At 38.3% G+C, this 14,639-nt stretch overlaps 1 protein-coding gene across 3 annotated transcripts in view; it reads right to left on the bottom strand.

Annotated features, from left to right (window-relative positions):
- ZSWIM5 (zinc finger SWIM-type containing 5) overlaps positions 1–14,639 on the bottom strand; it is a 186,695-nt gene that overhangs the window by 88,605 nt on the left and 83,451 nt on the right. Inside the window, exon 1 of one of the 3 annotated variants that reach the window (XM_023221435.1) lies at positions 13,374–13,572. The exons of the other annotated variants lie outside the window; for them this stretch is intronic. Coding sequence (XP_023077203.1) covers positions 13,374–13,413 — 40 coding nt within the window. The 5' untranslated portion in view covers positions 13,414–13,572. Of the gene's footprint in view, positions 1–13,373; positions 13,573–14,639 lie in introns of those variants that run through there. 3 annotated transcript variants of the gene reach the window in all.

The raw sequence follows: 14,639 nt of genomic DNA, 5'->3' as shown, positions 1-14,639 counted from the left end.
TTCTTTTACTTTTTTTGAGACAGGGTCTTGCTATGTCGCCTATGCTGGAGTGCAGCAGCACAATCACAGCTTACTGCAGCCTTGATCTCCCTAGCTTGGCTTAAGTGATCCTCCCATCTCAGTCTCCCAAGTGGCTGGGACTACAGGCATGCATCACCCCATGCCTAGCTAATTTTTTATTTTTCGTAGAAATGGGATCTCACTATATTGCCCAGGCTGGTCTTGAACTCCTGAACTCAAGGGATCCTCCTGCCTCAGCCTCCCAAAGGGTTGGGATTAATTACAGGTGTGAGCCACTGTGCCAAGTCCAGATGCCTCCTTTTCAGCTCACAGATTTGAACACAGATTGGGAAAAATAAATCACCCTCCTCCAGCATTTCTTTGGAGAAATAATGTGCACATATATAAGGTACATATGTTGCCAAAATGGTTAGAGGCTAATGTCTACCACCTGACTTACTGATTCAAACAGAGAAAAGGGCAACATATAATTGTACACTGATTTCAGAAATTACTCTGTTCCATTACATCAATGTTGGGGGACAGTCGGGGAGGGGGCAGAATTAAAAGTAAACAATAAACAGATTTCAAAAGCAAAAGGACATAGGCAGCTATTTTTGACCAACCACAGTACCGCATGATCAACTGTTTATTTTTGAGAGCCTTCAAAATAGTTTTCAGATTTATTTTAAAGTATTAAAAAATCACTCATACCCTTTTCCAGGAGGAAAGAGATTTCCTGGCTACTTCTCTTGAGACTGAGAAGCCTTCTTCTGTGAGTTATATTCTGTGCACTGAATCAAGTCATCAAAATATACTGAAATTATATTTAAATGTGTTTTATATATAATATATATTACATATAATGCTCTTATAATAGTGTCTGGCATACCGTAAGCATTCAAAAAATATTATTATGTTAATGTTCTGCCTATAATTCCAGCTAGCTCCTTTATTCAAATACTTAAAAAACTCCTCATTTCAAGCAGAGTCAAATCTCAAATAACCTAAAGAAAAATGCCTATGCATAAATATCATATAAACTATAATCAAATTCTCACAGTAATCAAAAGACTAATTTTCAAGTGATCTTAATCCTCATCTTTTAAAAACTTCATGATATTTTATTTCCAACATGGCCTTTTTAATATGGAGATGAATGCATATTCCCCATTACATTCTTTATTTAAAGATTTCATATGCTAGTAAGAATGCCATTCCAAACATTTACAGCATTTTGGTCAAGGCCCTCTAGCTCTAGTGTTTTGTTCCATCTTGCAACTTGACCTGTATGAAGCAGCAAGAATGTCACAACAAATTCAATTAGGACAATGCTTATTATTTTGTTTAGGAGCTGGAGCAAAACCATTTTTCCACATTCTACAGTAACCTGATTCCATATAAACACCAATCAGGCAGAAGACATTCTCATTAAATCTTTACTCAGGGTTGTATATACATTCACATCACCCATGGGATCTAAGGAACAGTTATTCATAGGAAAAACCTCTAGTGTCAGCAACTCTTGTGAATCAAAATTATATTACTGTACAACCCCAATAATTGGCTGGCATCTCCTTGTGTTCTTATATGGCTTTTAACTACTTTGCTGCTCTAACCCAAAGGCAGGGAACAAACTTGCTAAAAGAATGTTATTCCTGGGCGCTGTGGCTCACACCTGTAATCACAGCACTTTGGGAGACTGAGGCAGGCAGATCCCGAGGTCAGGAGTTCAAGACGAGCCCGCCCAACATGGTGAAACCCCGTCTCTACAAAAAATACAAAAAATTTGCCGGGCATGTGGCACGTGTCTGTAGTCCCAGCTACTCAGGAGGCTGAGGCAGAAGAATCACTTGAACCTGGGAGGCGGAGGTTGTAGTGAGACAAGATCGAGCCACTGCACTCCAGCCTGGGCGACAGAGCTAGACTTCGTCTGAAAAATTAAAAATAAAAAAGAATGTTATTCCTCACGTATACTATTTCTTTAGAAAGATTCCCTGAACATCTTTTGAATACCTAAACTGTCAATTACGTATTTATGAATTCTCACACTCTATGTACTATAATTTGTTTTTCCTTTTATTTTTTTAGATAAGGTCTCGCTTTGTTACACAGGCTAGAGTGCAGCGGCATGAAGACAGCTCACTGCACTCTCAATCTCCCAGGCTCAAGTGATCCTCCTGTCTCAGCCTCCCAACAAGCTGGGACCACAGATGCACACCACCACACGTGGCTAATTTTTAATTTTTTTTTTTGTTGCAGGGATAGTATATCACTATGTTGCCCAGGCTGGTCTTGAACTTCTGGGCTCAAACAATCCTCCCACCTTGGCCTCCCAAAGTGCTGGGATTATAGATGTGAGCCACCACACCTGCCCTTGTATTTAAACAACGTTTAAATTTGTTTATATAACAGTCATGATCTGAGCTGAAGCTCAATTTACCCTGGTTTGTTCTCAGAATTAAAGCAGACTAAAGCTCAGAAAGTATACAGACATCAAGAAAAAGAAAAGTCACCTTCTATGAGTTGTGAGAATCAAACTCACTGGGGGAGTCTGTAGGAGAAACAAAAAATCTAGAGGAAGCCTTCTCCCATCTAATCCAGGTCTAGATTCAGGAGTTCATCTATAGTTCATGAAGAGGCTTCCAAGACTAAGAATGCTGGTGAAGAAGAGAGCTCTGGGATGTTTTTGCAGAAATGAATATGCAGAGTCCTGGAGGGTGAATGGAAATACTCTTACCTGTGAGGTAGCTGAAAGATAAAAATCTAAAGAATTCATGTAGATCAACAGCCAACTAAGTTTCTTTGGCTCAAAAGTCTTGGACCACACAGTAGAATCCTATTCCCTGTGCCAAAATATTATGCCAGGTAAAGCAGTTGATCTTTTCTCATGCAAAATTGACAAGAAAAAGAAAAATAACCAAGCAAGTCTCTATGGAAATAGTGCTAAAATTTAATAATCATTTGAGAGAATGAATGCTGAAAGGGATAAATCTCTGATCAGCAAGATTAGGACTCACATTTTTTTACGGTGGCCACAGTGAGCTCTTTATCTTAATTTCTGTACCCTGATAGAGAAAAACATTGACTTTAAGCTCAGGATGAATGTAATATTCCAACAGCAATCCCAATATATCGATTTGGTGACTGACTGACTGATTTACTCATTCATCAAACATGTAAGCCCTTACAGTACACTAGGTACTAAGCTGGGTATACAGGATACTAAGATGAGAAGGAATGTCATCTAGTGGGAGAGACAGACAAGTAAATATTTATAATTGGGGAAGTAAATGTTATAGCAAAACTCAGCAAGTGGTAGAACAAAGTAGGAACACTTGTCCAGTCTAGGGGGCTCAGGAAAATCTTCCAGGCAGTAGCGACATTTGAGTTAAACCTTGAAATGTGAGTAGGAAGGAGGCAGACAGGTGCTAAGATCTGCATTATTTGACATGCAATATGAGAATGGCTACAGAGTAAATTAAAAACACAAAGGTGAACCAACCAATCCAGACTGAAGAGGGGGCCAGGAAAGGTTCTCCAGAAGTGGGTAAAGGAGACAGACTGTTATACGCAGAAACAAAACAGCAGTGGGAAGGCCTGGCAACAAGAAGCATAGTACAGTATGTGATGCGACGGAATACAGTGAGTGTATTAGTGTCCTACTGCTGCTGTAACAAATGACCACAAAGTTGGTGGATTAAAATAACACAAATTTATTATTTTACAGTTCTGGAAGTCAGAAGTCCAAAATGGGTCTCAATGGGCTAAAATCAAAGTGTTGGCAAGGTTGCATTCCTTCTGGAGGCTCTAGGGGAAAATCTGTTTCCTTGCCTTTCCAGCTTCTGGAGGTTGCCTGTATTCTTTGGCTCATAGCCCCTTCCTCCACCCTCAATGCCAGCAATGGCTGTATCTTACACTGTATCAATCCAACATTGAATCTCTTTCACTGCTTTCCTCTTTCACTTACAAGGAAGTATGTGGTTGCATTGGGCCTGCCCAGATAATCCAGGAAAATATCTCTGTATCAAAGTCAGCTAATTAGTAAATTTATTCTCTCTGCAACCTTAACTCCCTCTTGCTATGTAATATTAACATATTCATAGGTTCTGATGGCTTGTATGCTGACATCTTTGGAGACCTAGCATTCTGCCTAACATAATGATTGAAATTGCACATGCTGGAGTCATACTGCCTGGGTTCATATTATAGGATTTTTTTAAAGCTGATTTATTAAGGTATAACTGACATACCATAATTGCACATATTTAAAGGGTACAATTTGTTAAGTTTTGACGCATGTATGCACTCACGAAACTATCTTCACAAACAAGACAGTGAACCTATCTATCACCCCCAAGGCTATCTATCTTAATACTCCTGGCTCCCTGACCCCCATTCCAGACAACAACTGATCTGTTACTATACATTAATTTTCATTTCTCAGAATTTTACATAAATGAAGTCACACAGTATGTAGTTATGCTTCTTTTACTCAGCATAGTTATTTTGAGATTCATCAAGTTCTGGCATCTTTATAATTAGTTTTGTGATCTTCGGCAAGTTACATAACTTCTCTGTACCTGAAGTACAGATAAGTATACTTATCTGTAAAATGGAATAATAATAGTAACTACTTTATTTCATTGTAGTGAGAAATCAATGAGTTTATGTATGTAGGTAAAGAGAAACTGTTTTATATGAGATTTTGACTTTTGATTCAATTTTTAACTATGTTCCCCTGAAAATCTGATAAAGATAAAATGTCGGCTATGTTCCTGAACAACATTATGATTACAAAGGACTCCTGATTGGTAAGAACTGGAAGAATTATAAATACCTAGTTGGAAGTCAAATCCGCAGGCTTCCCTAAGTGTAGTGACTCTTGTGATTTAGCATGACCCTTAAGGGGACTCTGACTACTATGCCTATGGAATTGCTACAAGAGATACTAGCTCCTGTGGAATGTGAGGATTTATACACAGGGCAACTCCTAAATCTATCCAGTGTGGATCTCATTGCTTTGTACCAGAGCATCACCCAGGGAAATAAAGGCAAAGAGTAGCTCATGGACAACTGTGTAGACAGTTCTACAAACTGCTACAAGGTCTCACTGAAGATGAATGTCTTGCTAGCAAGCTTTGGCTCCTGTCCTATGTACTTTTGAGTAGATTGATCTCAAGTGTGGCCTATTATAGGCTTGTAAGTCTGAATGTTTAATTCTAAGTAGACAACCCTCGTAGATGTGGAAAAGTGTAAAGCTCTTAAAAAGTGTGCTACATGATAGGTGTTAAGTGTTAGCTACTTTTAATTACATATTACATATAAACTGCTTAGAGTAATGACGGGCACAATTCTAACACTTGTTGAAAAAATATTGCTATGATTAGTAGTATCAACATCACCTCTATCACCAGCGCTGTAATGTGGTCTATATATGGAATTATAAATGGTCCTATATGGCTGAAGGTTAGATTATAAAAAAGAAAATGGCAGAGATGATATTGAAGAGGTAGGGAGGGATGGGATTATAAAAGAAACCGGTAAAGAGTTTTCATTCTGAAGACAAGGAAGAGTCATTTACATTTTATTTATTTATTTTTTAGAGACAGGGTCTTGCTGTGCTGCCTAGGCTGGCCTCAAACTCCTGGGCTCAAGCAATCCTCCCACCTCAGCCTCCTAAGTAACTGGGACTGCAGGTACATGCCAATGCACCAGGCTAAAAGGTTATTTTAAATAAGGAAATGTAATGATCAGATCTACGTTTTAGAAAGATCATTCTTTTAGAAATGTGGAGGATGGATTAAAAGAGAGAAACTGGAACAGAAGTAGAAAGATTAGTTAGGAGGCTGTCATGATTATTTACAGGAGATAAAATGATAGTAAGAATTAAGATAGCTTAAAATATGTCATTGATTGCTTTTTGCTGGTAATACCAAAAGAATATCTCCAGCAATCAAGGCGCCAGACCTCCATTTCCAACTGCCTGCTGGACATCCCCTCAAGAAGTCACTTCAAACTCAATTTGTCCCAAACTGAACTCATCATCGTTCTCCTAAAAATTACGCTCCTCCTGATTTCCCAGAATCTGTTGAAGAAACCATCCTGATCACTTAGTGTTGAACCTTGCTTAGTCTGATGTTCTACAACTTGTACTTTTCCTTGCCTTCCACATACACAGTTTATAAGTTCTCCCAAAATGATTTTAGAAACTACCTGTTCATTCACTTGGCCAACCATTCAAGCAAACAATCAAATAACATCTTTTGAAGAATGTGCTAAATTTGAGCAGTGACAATACATAATTAAACACAATCCTTAAGTATAGTGTGCAAGTCCAAAATCAAAAAAGTTCAGGGGATCATGTGATGTCAGCTCCATGGAAGAAATCAACCTAAATAACTATCCTTCGGCATGGAAGGTTGGGGAGAAGATCATTCATGGGGAAAAAAGCAACACAAGCATTATAAGGAGAGTAACTAGTTTGCCTGGTACAAATTGGACTTGTGTCTATTGTCTCAATATAATTATAAAGAAGCTAGTGTGGTTATATTAATATAAAATAAAATAAACTGTAAGACAAGGAATGTTACTAGAGATAAAGAAGGACATTTTATAATGATAAAAAGGATCAATAGGAAGAAAATAATTATCATAAATACACACGTATTTAATAACAGAGCTTCAAAATACATGAAGCAAAACCTAATAGAATTGAAAGAAGATATGGATAAATTTGCTATTTTAGTGAAGACTTCAATACTTCCTTTTCCAATAATTGATAGAAAAAAATACATAGTTCCGCTTTTTCAAATGACAGCTGGTCAAGTCTTGCAGACAGCATGTTTGTACTCTGTATCTTTTCCTTTTGTAGCCAAACATATTAATCATTCCTGTATCACTCTGTTCAACGAAATTCCAAATTCCGTATATTACAGCAATGAGTTTCATTGCTTGTATAACTTATAAAATTGGAAATAAGGAACTGGTTGCAATTCCCCAGATTTTTCTCCCTAGAGAATATAGGAGATTTTAATCAGAACCTGAGCTATTGATATGGTTGTCAGTTTTTTCATCCTGAGGAATGCTTCATGAGCAATCTCTTTTCTCCTCCTTCTAGCAAATGCTCCATTTATAACACAAGTACATTCTCTTTTCTCCTCCTTACTAGCAAATGCCTCATTAATAAGACAAGTACAGAGTCTGAAGCTGGAAGTATAGACAGTAGACTGTGATTTAAAAAAATAAAACAATACCACTTCCTGCTCTATTTACATAGCTTCTTTTTAGTAATGTTAAACTGCAGAAGAAAGCCCTCCTATGAGGCTGGAGTACAACTGAAGGCACTAAGGTATGGTAGGAAAAATCAACGGCCAAATAGTATAATTTCCGAAAATGATACGCAATTACCTTGAGGAATTAAAAAAATTATTTAACTACCTTCCAGTTTACTGTCTAGGACTTTTTTTTTTTTTTTAAGGATGATATTATTCAGTATGGTCAGCAAGGATATACCAATTGGCAACATAAAGAATTCCAAAGGATAAGTTAGAAATTCAGGACAGTATGTTATATTTTCTCCTCACCCCTGTCCATATCCACCTTGGATAAGAGAGGAAGAACACAGATAAAAAACACAAAAGAACTTTATTTTAAGTAACTATATTCAGGGTAGACCGTTCACAATAAGTCAAAGGTAACACACTTAGTCAAAACATTTTAAACTTTGAAGAATTAAAGTCATTTATTATGCAATAGTTGGGATCCACAACAGGAACCTACACAGAAGGCAGCCTATTTGTATGAGGGTGAAAGGAAGCTCAAAAGACAGAAAAAAGGAATTTTTATAAGCTTGGTAACTAAGACCCGAATCAGAAGGAGCAAGGTATAAAACAGTGGGGTGTTAGGGTGAAGGCAGAAGCAATGACTGAAGAGGAAATGTAGCAAGAGTGTTTGCATCCAGTCACTGGTTGAGAAACTCCTTCAACCACTAGAGAGAGGATTCTTATCAGATCATTCAGAATAGAGAGATCATATCCTATATAACTCTGCCTCGTTACATGGTTGACCAGTTAAATTCACTTCAAGAAAGTAGCAGGGAGGCCAGTCACAGTGGCTCACACCTGTATCCCAGAACACTGGGAGGCCAAAGTGGGAGGACTGCTTGAGCCTAGGAGTTTGAGACCAGCCCTGGTAACACAGTGAAACCCTGTCTACTAAAAAATAAAAAAATTAGCCAGGCATGATAGTACATACTTGTAGTCCCTGCTACCTGGGAGATGAGGTGGGAGGATGGCTTGAGCCTGGGAGATTGAGGCTGCAGTGAGCCATATCATGCCACTGCACTCTTGTCTGGGTAACAGAGAGAGACCTTGTTTCAAAAAAAAGTAACGAGGAGCTCATCCTCAATCATCTCCTACACTAGTTTAAACCAACAGGGATGGGTTGTATGAAGTATAAAGTGGTACAGAGACTGGTTACTGTAACTTAAGTGGCCTTGTTTAAATTCAGCAAAAATGGCAGAAAATATTCAGTAGCTTTAATAAAAGAGAATGGCAAGTTAATCAGTTTGTATGAAAAAGCAGGTGTCAATCATTCAGGTCCAGATTATTCAAGGGTTGCATCTGAGAACAGGTCATATAGTGGTTTGGGTAGTTGTTCATGTGGAAGGTGGAGGTGTGAGAATCACTTGAATTGGGGAGGCAGAGCTTGCAGGGAGCTGAGATCATGCCACTGCACTCCAGCCTGGACAACAGAGCAAGACCTGTCTTTAAAAAAAACAAAACAAAAAAACAAAACAAAACAAAAAATTCTTGTTGTAAATCTATAACTACCACTTCAAATCAATATCCCTATCACAATACTCACATCTGAAGATTTGTACTTAAATGCTTTAAAGTACAACTAACCCCACAGGTATTGCCAGACAATCATTAAGAAATAAACTGTAGTCCAAGATGGTTACTTTTTCTCATCAAATACAGTAAGCAAAACGAGAAAGTTTAAATGTCTATCACATTGCTAAATGTAACAGTAATTTTCAGATGATGCAGAGAGCCACAAAAGTGAGGAATACTTAAATTTAATCACTTATTTTGACACTAAGATCCTGAGCACTAAGAAAAATAAACTCAGGTAAAATTTTATTTTGGTGGGGTGAGGTGGCCCATGCCTGTAATCCCAGCACTTCGGGATGCTGAGGCAGGCAGATTGTGTGAGTCCAGGAGTTTGAGATCAGCCTGGGCAACACGGTGAAACCCCATCTCTACAAAAAATACAAAAAATTAGCCAAGTGTGGTGGTGCATGCTTGTAGTCCCAGCTACTCTGGAGGCTGAGGTGGGAAGATCACCTAAGCCTGGGAGGTGGAGGTTGCAGTGAGCTGAGATTAAGCCACTGCACTCCAGCCTGGGCGACAGAGTGAAACCTATCTCAAAAAAAAAAAAAAAAAAAAAAAGGAAAAAGAAAAAAGTATTTTATTGGATGAATTAATCACTTATTAAATATTTATTGAGCACTACTATGTACTAGACAGTGCTTTAGGTACTGAAAATACAGTAGTAAATAAGAGAAACAGGGCCCCGTCTTCATGGAGCTTATATTATAATAGAGAGGGGCAGGCATTTAATGAGTAGACAAAATAACTTCTTCCTATGGAAGTACAATAAAAGAATTAAAATGTGATGTACATTCAAGGGTGTAGAGAGGGGAGGAGAGCAGAGTGACCATTTCAGATGGTATGGTTAAGAATGGCCTAAGGACATGACATTTTAACTGAAACTGGAAGAAAAGCAGCCAACAGGTTCAACAGAAACCCACCCAAGAATTTTAAACAGGGAAATGATATGATTCTCTAGCATTTACCATGATTTGAGAAAATCTTAATCTGGGCTTAAGGCCATTTTTCCCCCCATTCTTTTCCCCAAGTTTATATTCCTGCTTACCTCACTCTAGTTTCTCATCAGCATCCCAACCCCCTTGTTTTTATTCTAGACCTTCCTCACACTGCAATAAAAGGTCATTGTATCACAGGAGTCTCTAACTGTGAAATAATTATAAAATCCACCCTTTATGCTACTGTATTTAAGCTCAGAAATACTCAGGCCCATCCCTTTAGACACTGCACGTTTCTAATGCTCTTTTCTGAGCATTTAAATTCAATTTCAAAAATTCCTTCTTTAAAGATACCTAAGGTGACTATGCAACCTTATTTCAAGTGCTATTATCTTGCCGGGTAAGGATGGTCAACTAGTTGAGTTTCCTCATGCCTTAGAAGCATACTAAAGAAATATTACAAACTTGTCAATGTATGCTGTTACGAATTAATGGTTTCCAATCTCAGTTTCTCTGAGAAACTCTGACTTTCTTTCACTCATCATCAGTAGATGTCTTAAATTTTGTCACACTAACTATAAGTTACCCAACAATAGGAGTTTTGTTTTATTATTATTTACCTTTGTATCTCCAAACCTAGCAGAGTCTGGTAGTAATCACTTAGAATCTCAAAACTTCTCATTTTCACATCTTTTCTGATGATCTCATCTTACACCTCCCAGAGAAATTAGAAGCTAACAGTCATTTCCCATTGTTCTACCCACAAAATTATCTTTAGCACATCCACTCTCTTTTACTCACTTCAGCTCTACTTTGCACAACCGTCCTTTCTTTCTACCCAACGGCAAAACCCTAATTTTAGATGAACCCAATTGCCTGTTCTTTCTAAATTCAACCACAGTTGCTGAACATTGCTATCAAAACCCATACAACAAGCTGGGCGCAGCTGCTCACACCTGTAATCCCAGCACTTTGGGAGGCCGAAGTGGATGGGTCACTTGAGGTCAGGCATTCTAGACTAGCCAGGCCAACATGGTGAAACCTCACTTCTACTGAAAATACAAAAATTAGCTGGGCGTGCTGGCACATGCCTGTAGTCTCAGCTACTTAAGAGGCTGAGGCAGGAGAATCACTTGAACCCGGGAGGGGGAGGTCGCAGTGAGCTGAGATTGCGCCACTGCACTCCAGCCTGGGTGACAGGGTGAAAAACAACAACAACAAAAACCACACAGCAGTGCAAATTGACACTAATCCGTTAATTATAGCTATCAACCTCAAACACACTCTCAATTTCTCATATCATTCCAATGGTTTCCATATTCAGTTCTCTATCTTACTCCACACGGGCTACTTCTTTCAAGGTATTGCTCTGTTGCCCAGGCTGGAGAGTGCAATGGTGTGACCATGGCTCAGTGCAGCCTTGACCTCCTGGGCTCAAGCAATCCTCCTGCCTCAGCATCCTTCCTGAGTAGCTGGGACCACAGGTGCATGCTACCATACCTGGCTAGTTTTTCTTTCTTTTATTTCTTTTCTTTTCTTTTCCTTTTCCTTTTCTTCTTTTCTTTTCTTTCTTTCTTCCTTTCCTTTCTTTTTTTTTTTTTTTTTGACGTAGGGGTCTCCCTATGTTGCCCAGGCTAGTGTTGAACTCCTGGGCTCAAGTGATCCTCCTGCCTTGGCCTCTCAAAGTGCTGGGATTATAAGTGTGAGTCGCCATGCCCAGCCCACAGGGGCTATTTCGTTCTCCACTACTCTCAAGCTTCCAACCTCCCTGACTTCCCATCTCACTTGTAACAAATGACATTACCTCATAGTTCACAGAGTAACAGAAGCAAGCCCCCAGCATTCTGCTTCTAAACCTATAAACTATTCTTCATCCCCAGCCCTCCTTTCATTTTTCTTCTTGTCCAAATAGATGCTTCCCTCTTAGTTAAGGCTAATTCTTCCACCTCTGCTCTGGATCCCATCACCTTTCATCTTTTTTTTTTTTCTTTTGAGACGGAGTCTTGCTCTGTCGCCCAGGCTGGAGTGCAGTGGCTCTGTCACCCAGGCTGGAGTGCAGTGGCGCAATCTCGGCTCACTGCAAGCTCCACCTCCCAGGTTCACGCCATTCTCCTGCCTCAGCCTCCCAAGTAGCTGGGACTACAGGTGACTGCCACCACGCCCAGCTAATTTTTTGTATTTTTTAGGTGTTTCACCATGTTAGCCAGGATGGTCTTGATCTCCTGACCTCGTGATCCACCTGCCTCAGCCTCCCAAAGTGCTAGGATTACAGGTGTGAGCCACAGAGCCCAGCCCACCTTTCGTCTTAATTCAACTCTTTGGATTATTTTTTCTCATACAGTAGTCAGTTTTCCTTATTCATTGGCTTCTTCTCAACAGTCCCCTCTGAAGGCTCGTATTCCTCTTACCTATCACTTTAATATTCCTCAGGATTCTGTCTTAAATCTTAAATCTGTCTCCTTTTATCCTCTCTCATGATCCCATGGCTTAAGTAACCACAAGTCTAGTCCAAACCCACGTAACCAACTTCATTATCTCTTGGATTTTCCGCAGGGACTTAGACTTAATGTGTATAAAACTTGACTCTTCTTCTTTACCCCAAACCTCTTTCTTTATCCACTCATTTATAGATAGGAATCTATTTTTTTCTTTTTGAGACAGGGTCTTGCTGTTACCCAGGCTGGAGTGCAGTGGCACAATCATAGCTCACTGTAGCCTTGAATTTCTGGGCTCAAACGAGCCTCCTGCCTCAGTCTCTCAAGTAGCTAGGACTACGGGTATGTGTCACCACACCCAGCTAATTTTTCCTTTGTAGAGACAGGGTCTCACTAAGTTGCACAGTCTGGTCTACATGACGGGGCTCAAGTGATCCACTCACCTCAGCCTCTTAAAGTGCTGAGATTAGAGGCATGAGCCACCACACCTGGCCAAGAATCATTCTTGATGCTTCCTTTTCCTAATCCTTGTCTTTCTCTGTCTATCCAAATTCCATTAATCTCTCTTAAACAGTTCAAATCTCATGAACTCCAAGATATCTTCCTTGATGATCTGAAATTATACTGATTTCTCACTCTGCTAAGCTGTTTGGCACCTATTATCTATAGTACACAATTAATTACATTCTGTCTTACTCATTAACTTATTTAATAGTTTTAAATAATATCAGTTTATTGAGGCTAATACCCAGAGAAACAGTATTATCAAGTGTTAAACAAAACAGGTTCTGGAATCAGACCTGGGTTCAAATGCTGACTCTAACAGACTATAACAAAAGATCTAATGTCACTGGAATCCCAGAAGGAGAAAAAAAAGAGGGCAGAGCTGAAAAAATACTTGAAATAATGTCTGAAAACTCCCCAAATTTGGCAAAATACATAAAGCTATAGATTCAAGAAGCTGAGTAAACCCCAAAGAGGATTATATCCAAAGAAATCCACGTCAAGATACATCATAGTCAAACTTCTGAAAACTAAAGACAAGACAACCAAACAAGTAAACAAAACCCCAGACCTTAAAAGCAGCAAGATAAATAACACCTTACCTACAGGAGAAAACAATTCAAATGGTAGCAGATTTCTCATCAGAAACCATGCAGGCCAGAAGTAACACAGTATTTTTCAAGTGTTGAAAGAAAAAAACTATAAACCCAAAATTCTATCTCCAGTAACAACAAAAACAAAAACCCTTCAGAAATGAGGGCAAATCAAGACATTAAAACAAATCTGCTGTCTATCCTAAAAGAGTAGCTAAAGGAAGTTCCCCAAACAGAGAGGAAATGATAAAAGATATTTCAAAACACCAAGAAGAAAAAAGGCAGTAAACAAAAATATGAGTAAATTAAATAGGCTTTCCTTCTCCAATTGAGTTTTCTAAATTGTATTTGACACTTGGAAAAAAAATTATAGCATTGTCTAATCTGCTTCTAAATGTATGTACAGAAAACATTTAAGTCAATTATAAATGGAGAAAGTAAAGAGATATAGAGAAAAGTAAGGTTTCTATACTTCACTTGAAGTGGTAAAATATCAACATCAAGTATATTATGATTAAATTATGTATACGGAACATAATAGCTAGCATAGCTATTATATAAAAACTGTAAAAAGAGAAACACTACAAATGCTATAGACAGATCAAAATTGAATTCTAAAAAATGTTCAAGTAACAACCCACAGAAAAAGAAAGGCAAAAGAAAACGGAAACAGAAATCAGCAATAAACAGAAAACAAAAAATAAAATGAAAGACATGTCAAAACATACATTAAATGAAAATGGTCTAAATATACCAACTAAAAGACAAGAGATTGGTAGAGCAGATATTTTAAAAACACGACCCAAGTATATCCTGTCTAGAAGGAGCTCACTTCAAATATAACAATACAGGTAAGATTGTAAAAGAAAGGAAAAAGATGTATCATGAAAACATTAATCAAAAGAAAGTAGGAGTAGTTATATTACCAGATGGACTTTAGAGCAAATAAAATTTTCAGAAAGTGAGGGACATTACATAATGATAGAGTCAATTAACCCAGAAGACACAGCAATCCTACATTTGTATGAACCAACATGCTGCAAAACATGTGAAGCAAAATCTGACTGACCTGAAAAATGATACGGACAAATCCACAATACAGTTAATACCTCTCTCAACAACTGACAGAACAACTGTACAGAAAATTAACAAGGAACAAGTATATAGAACAGTGCCATCAACCAAGAGAATTCAATTGATATTTATAAAACATCTCCTCCAGCAACAGCAGAATAAACACTGTTTTTCACATACTTGTGAAACATATGCCAAAAT

Source organism: Piliocolobus tephrosceles, chromosome 1 (genome assembly GCF_002776525.5).
Source record: "Piliocolobus tephrosceles isolate RC106 chromosome 1, ASM277652v3, whole genome shotgun sequence".
Lineage (NCBI taxonomy): Eukaryota > Metazoa > Chordata > Mammalia > Primates > Cercopithecidae > Piliocolobus > Piliocolobus tephrosceles.
The sequence above is the reverse complement of the archived record's forward strand: the minus strand, read 5'-3'. Positions and strand labels throughout refer to the sequence as shown.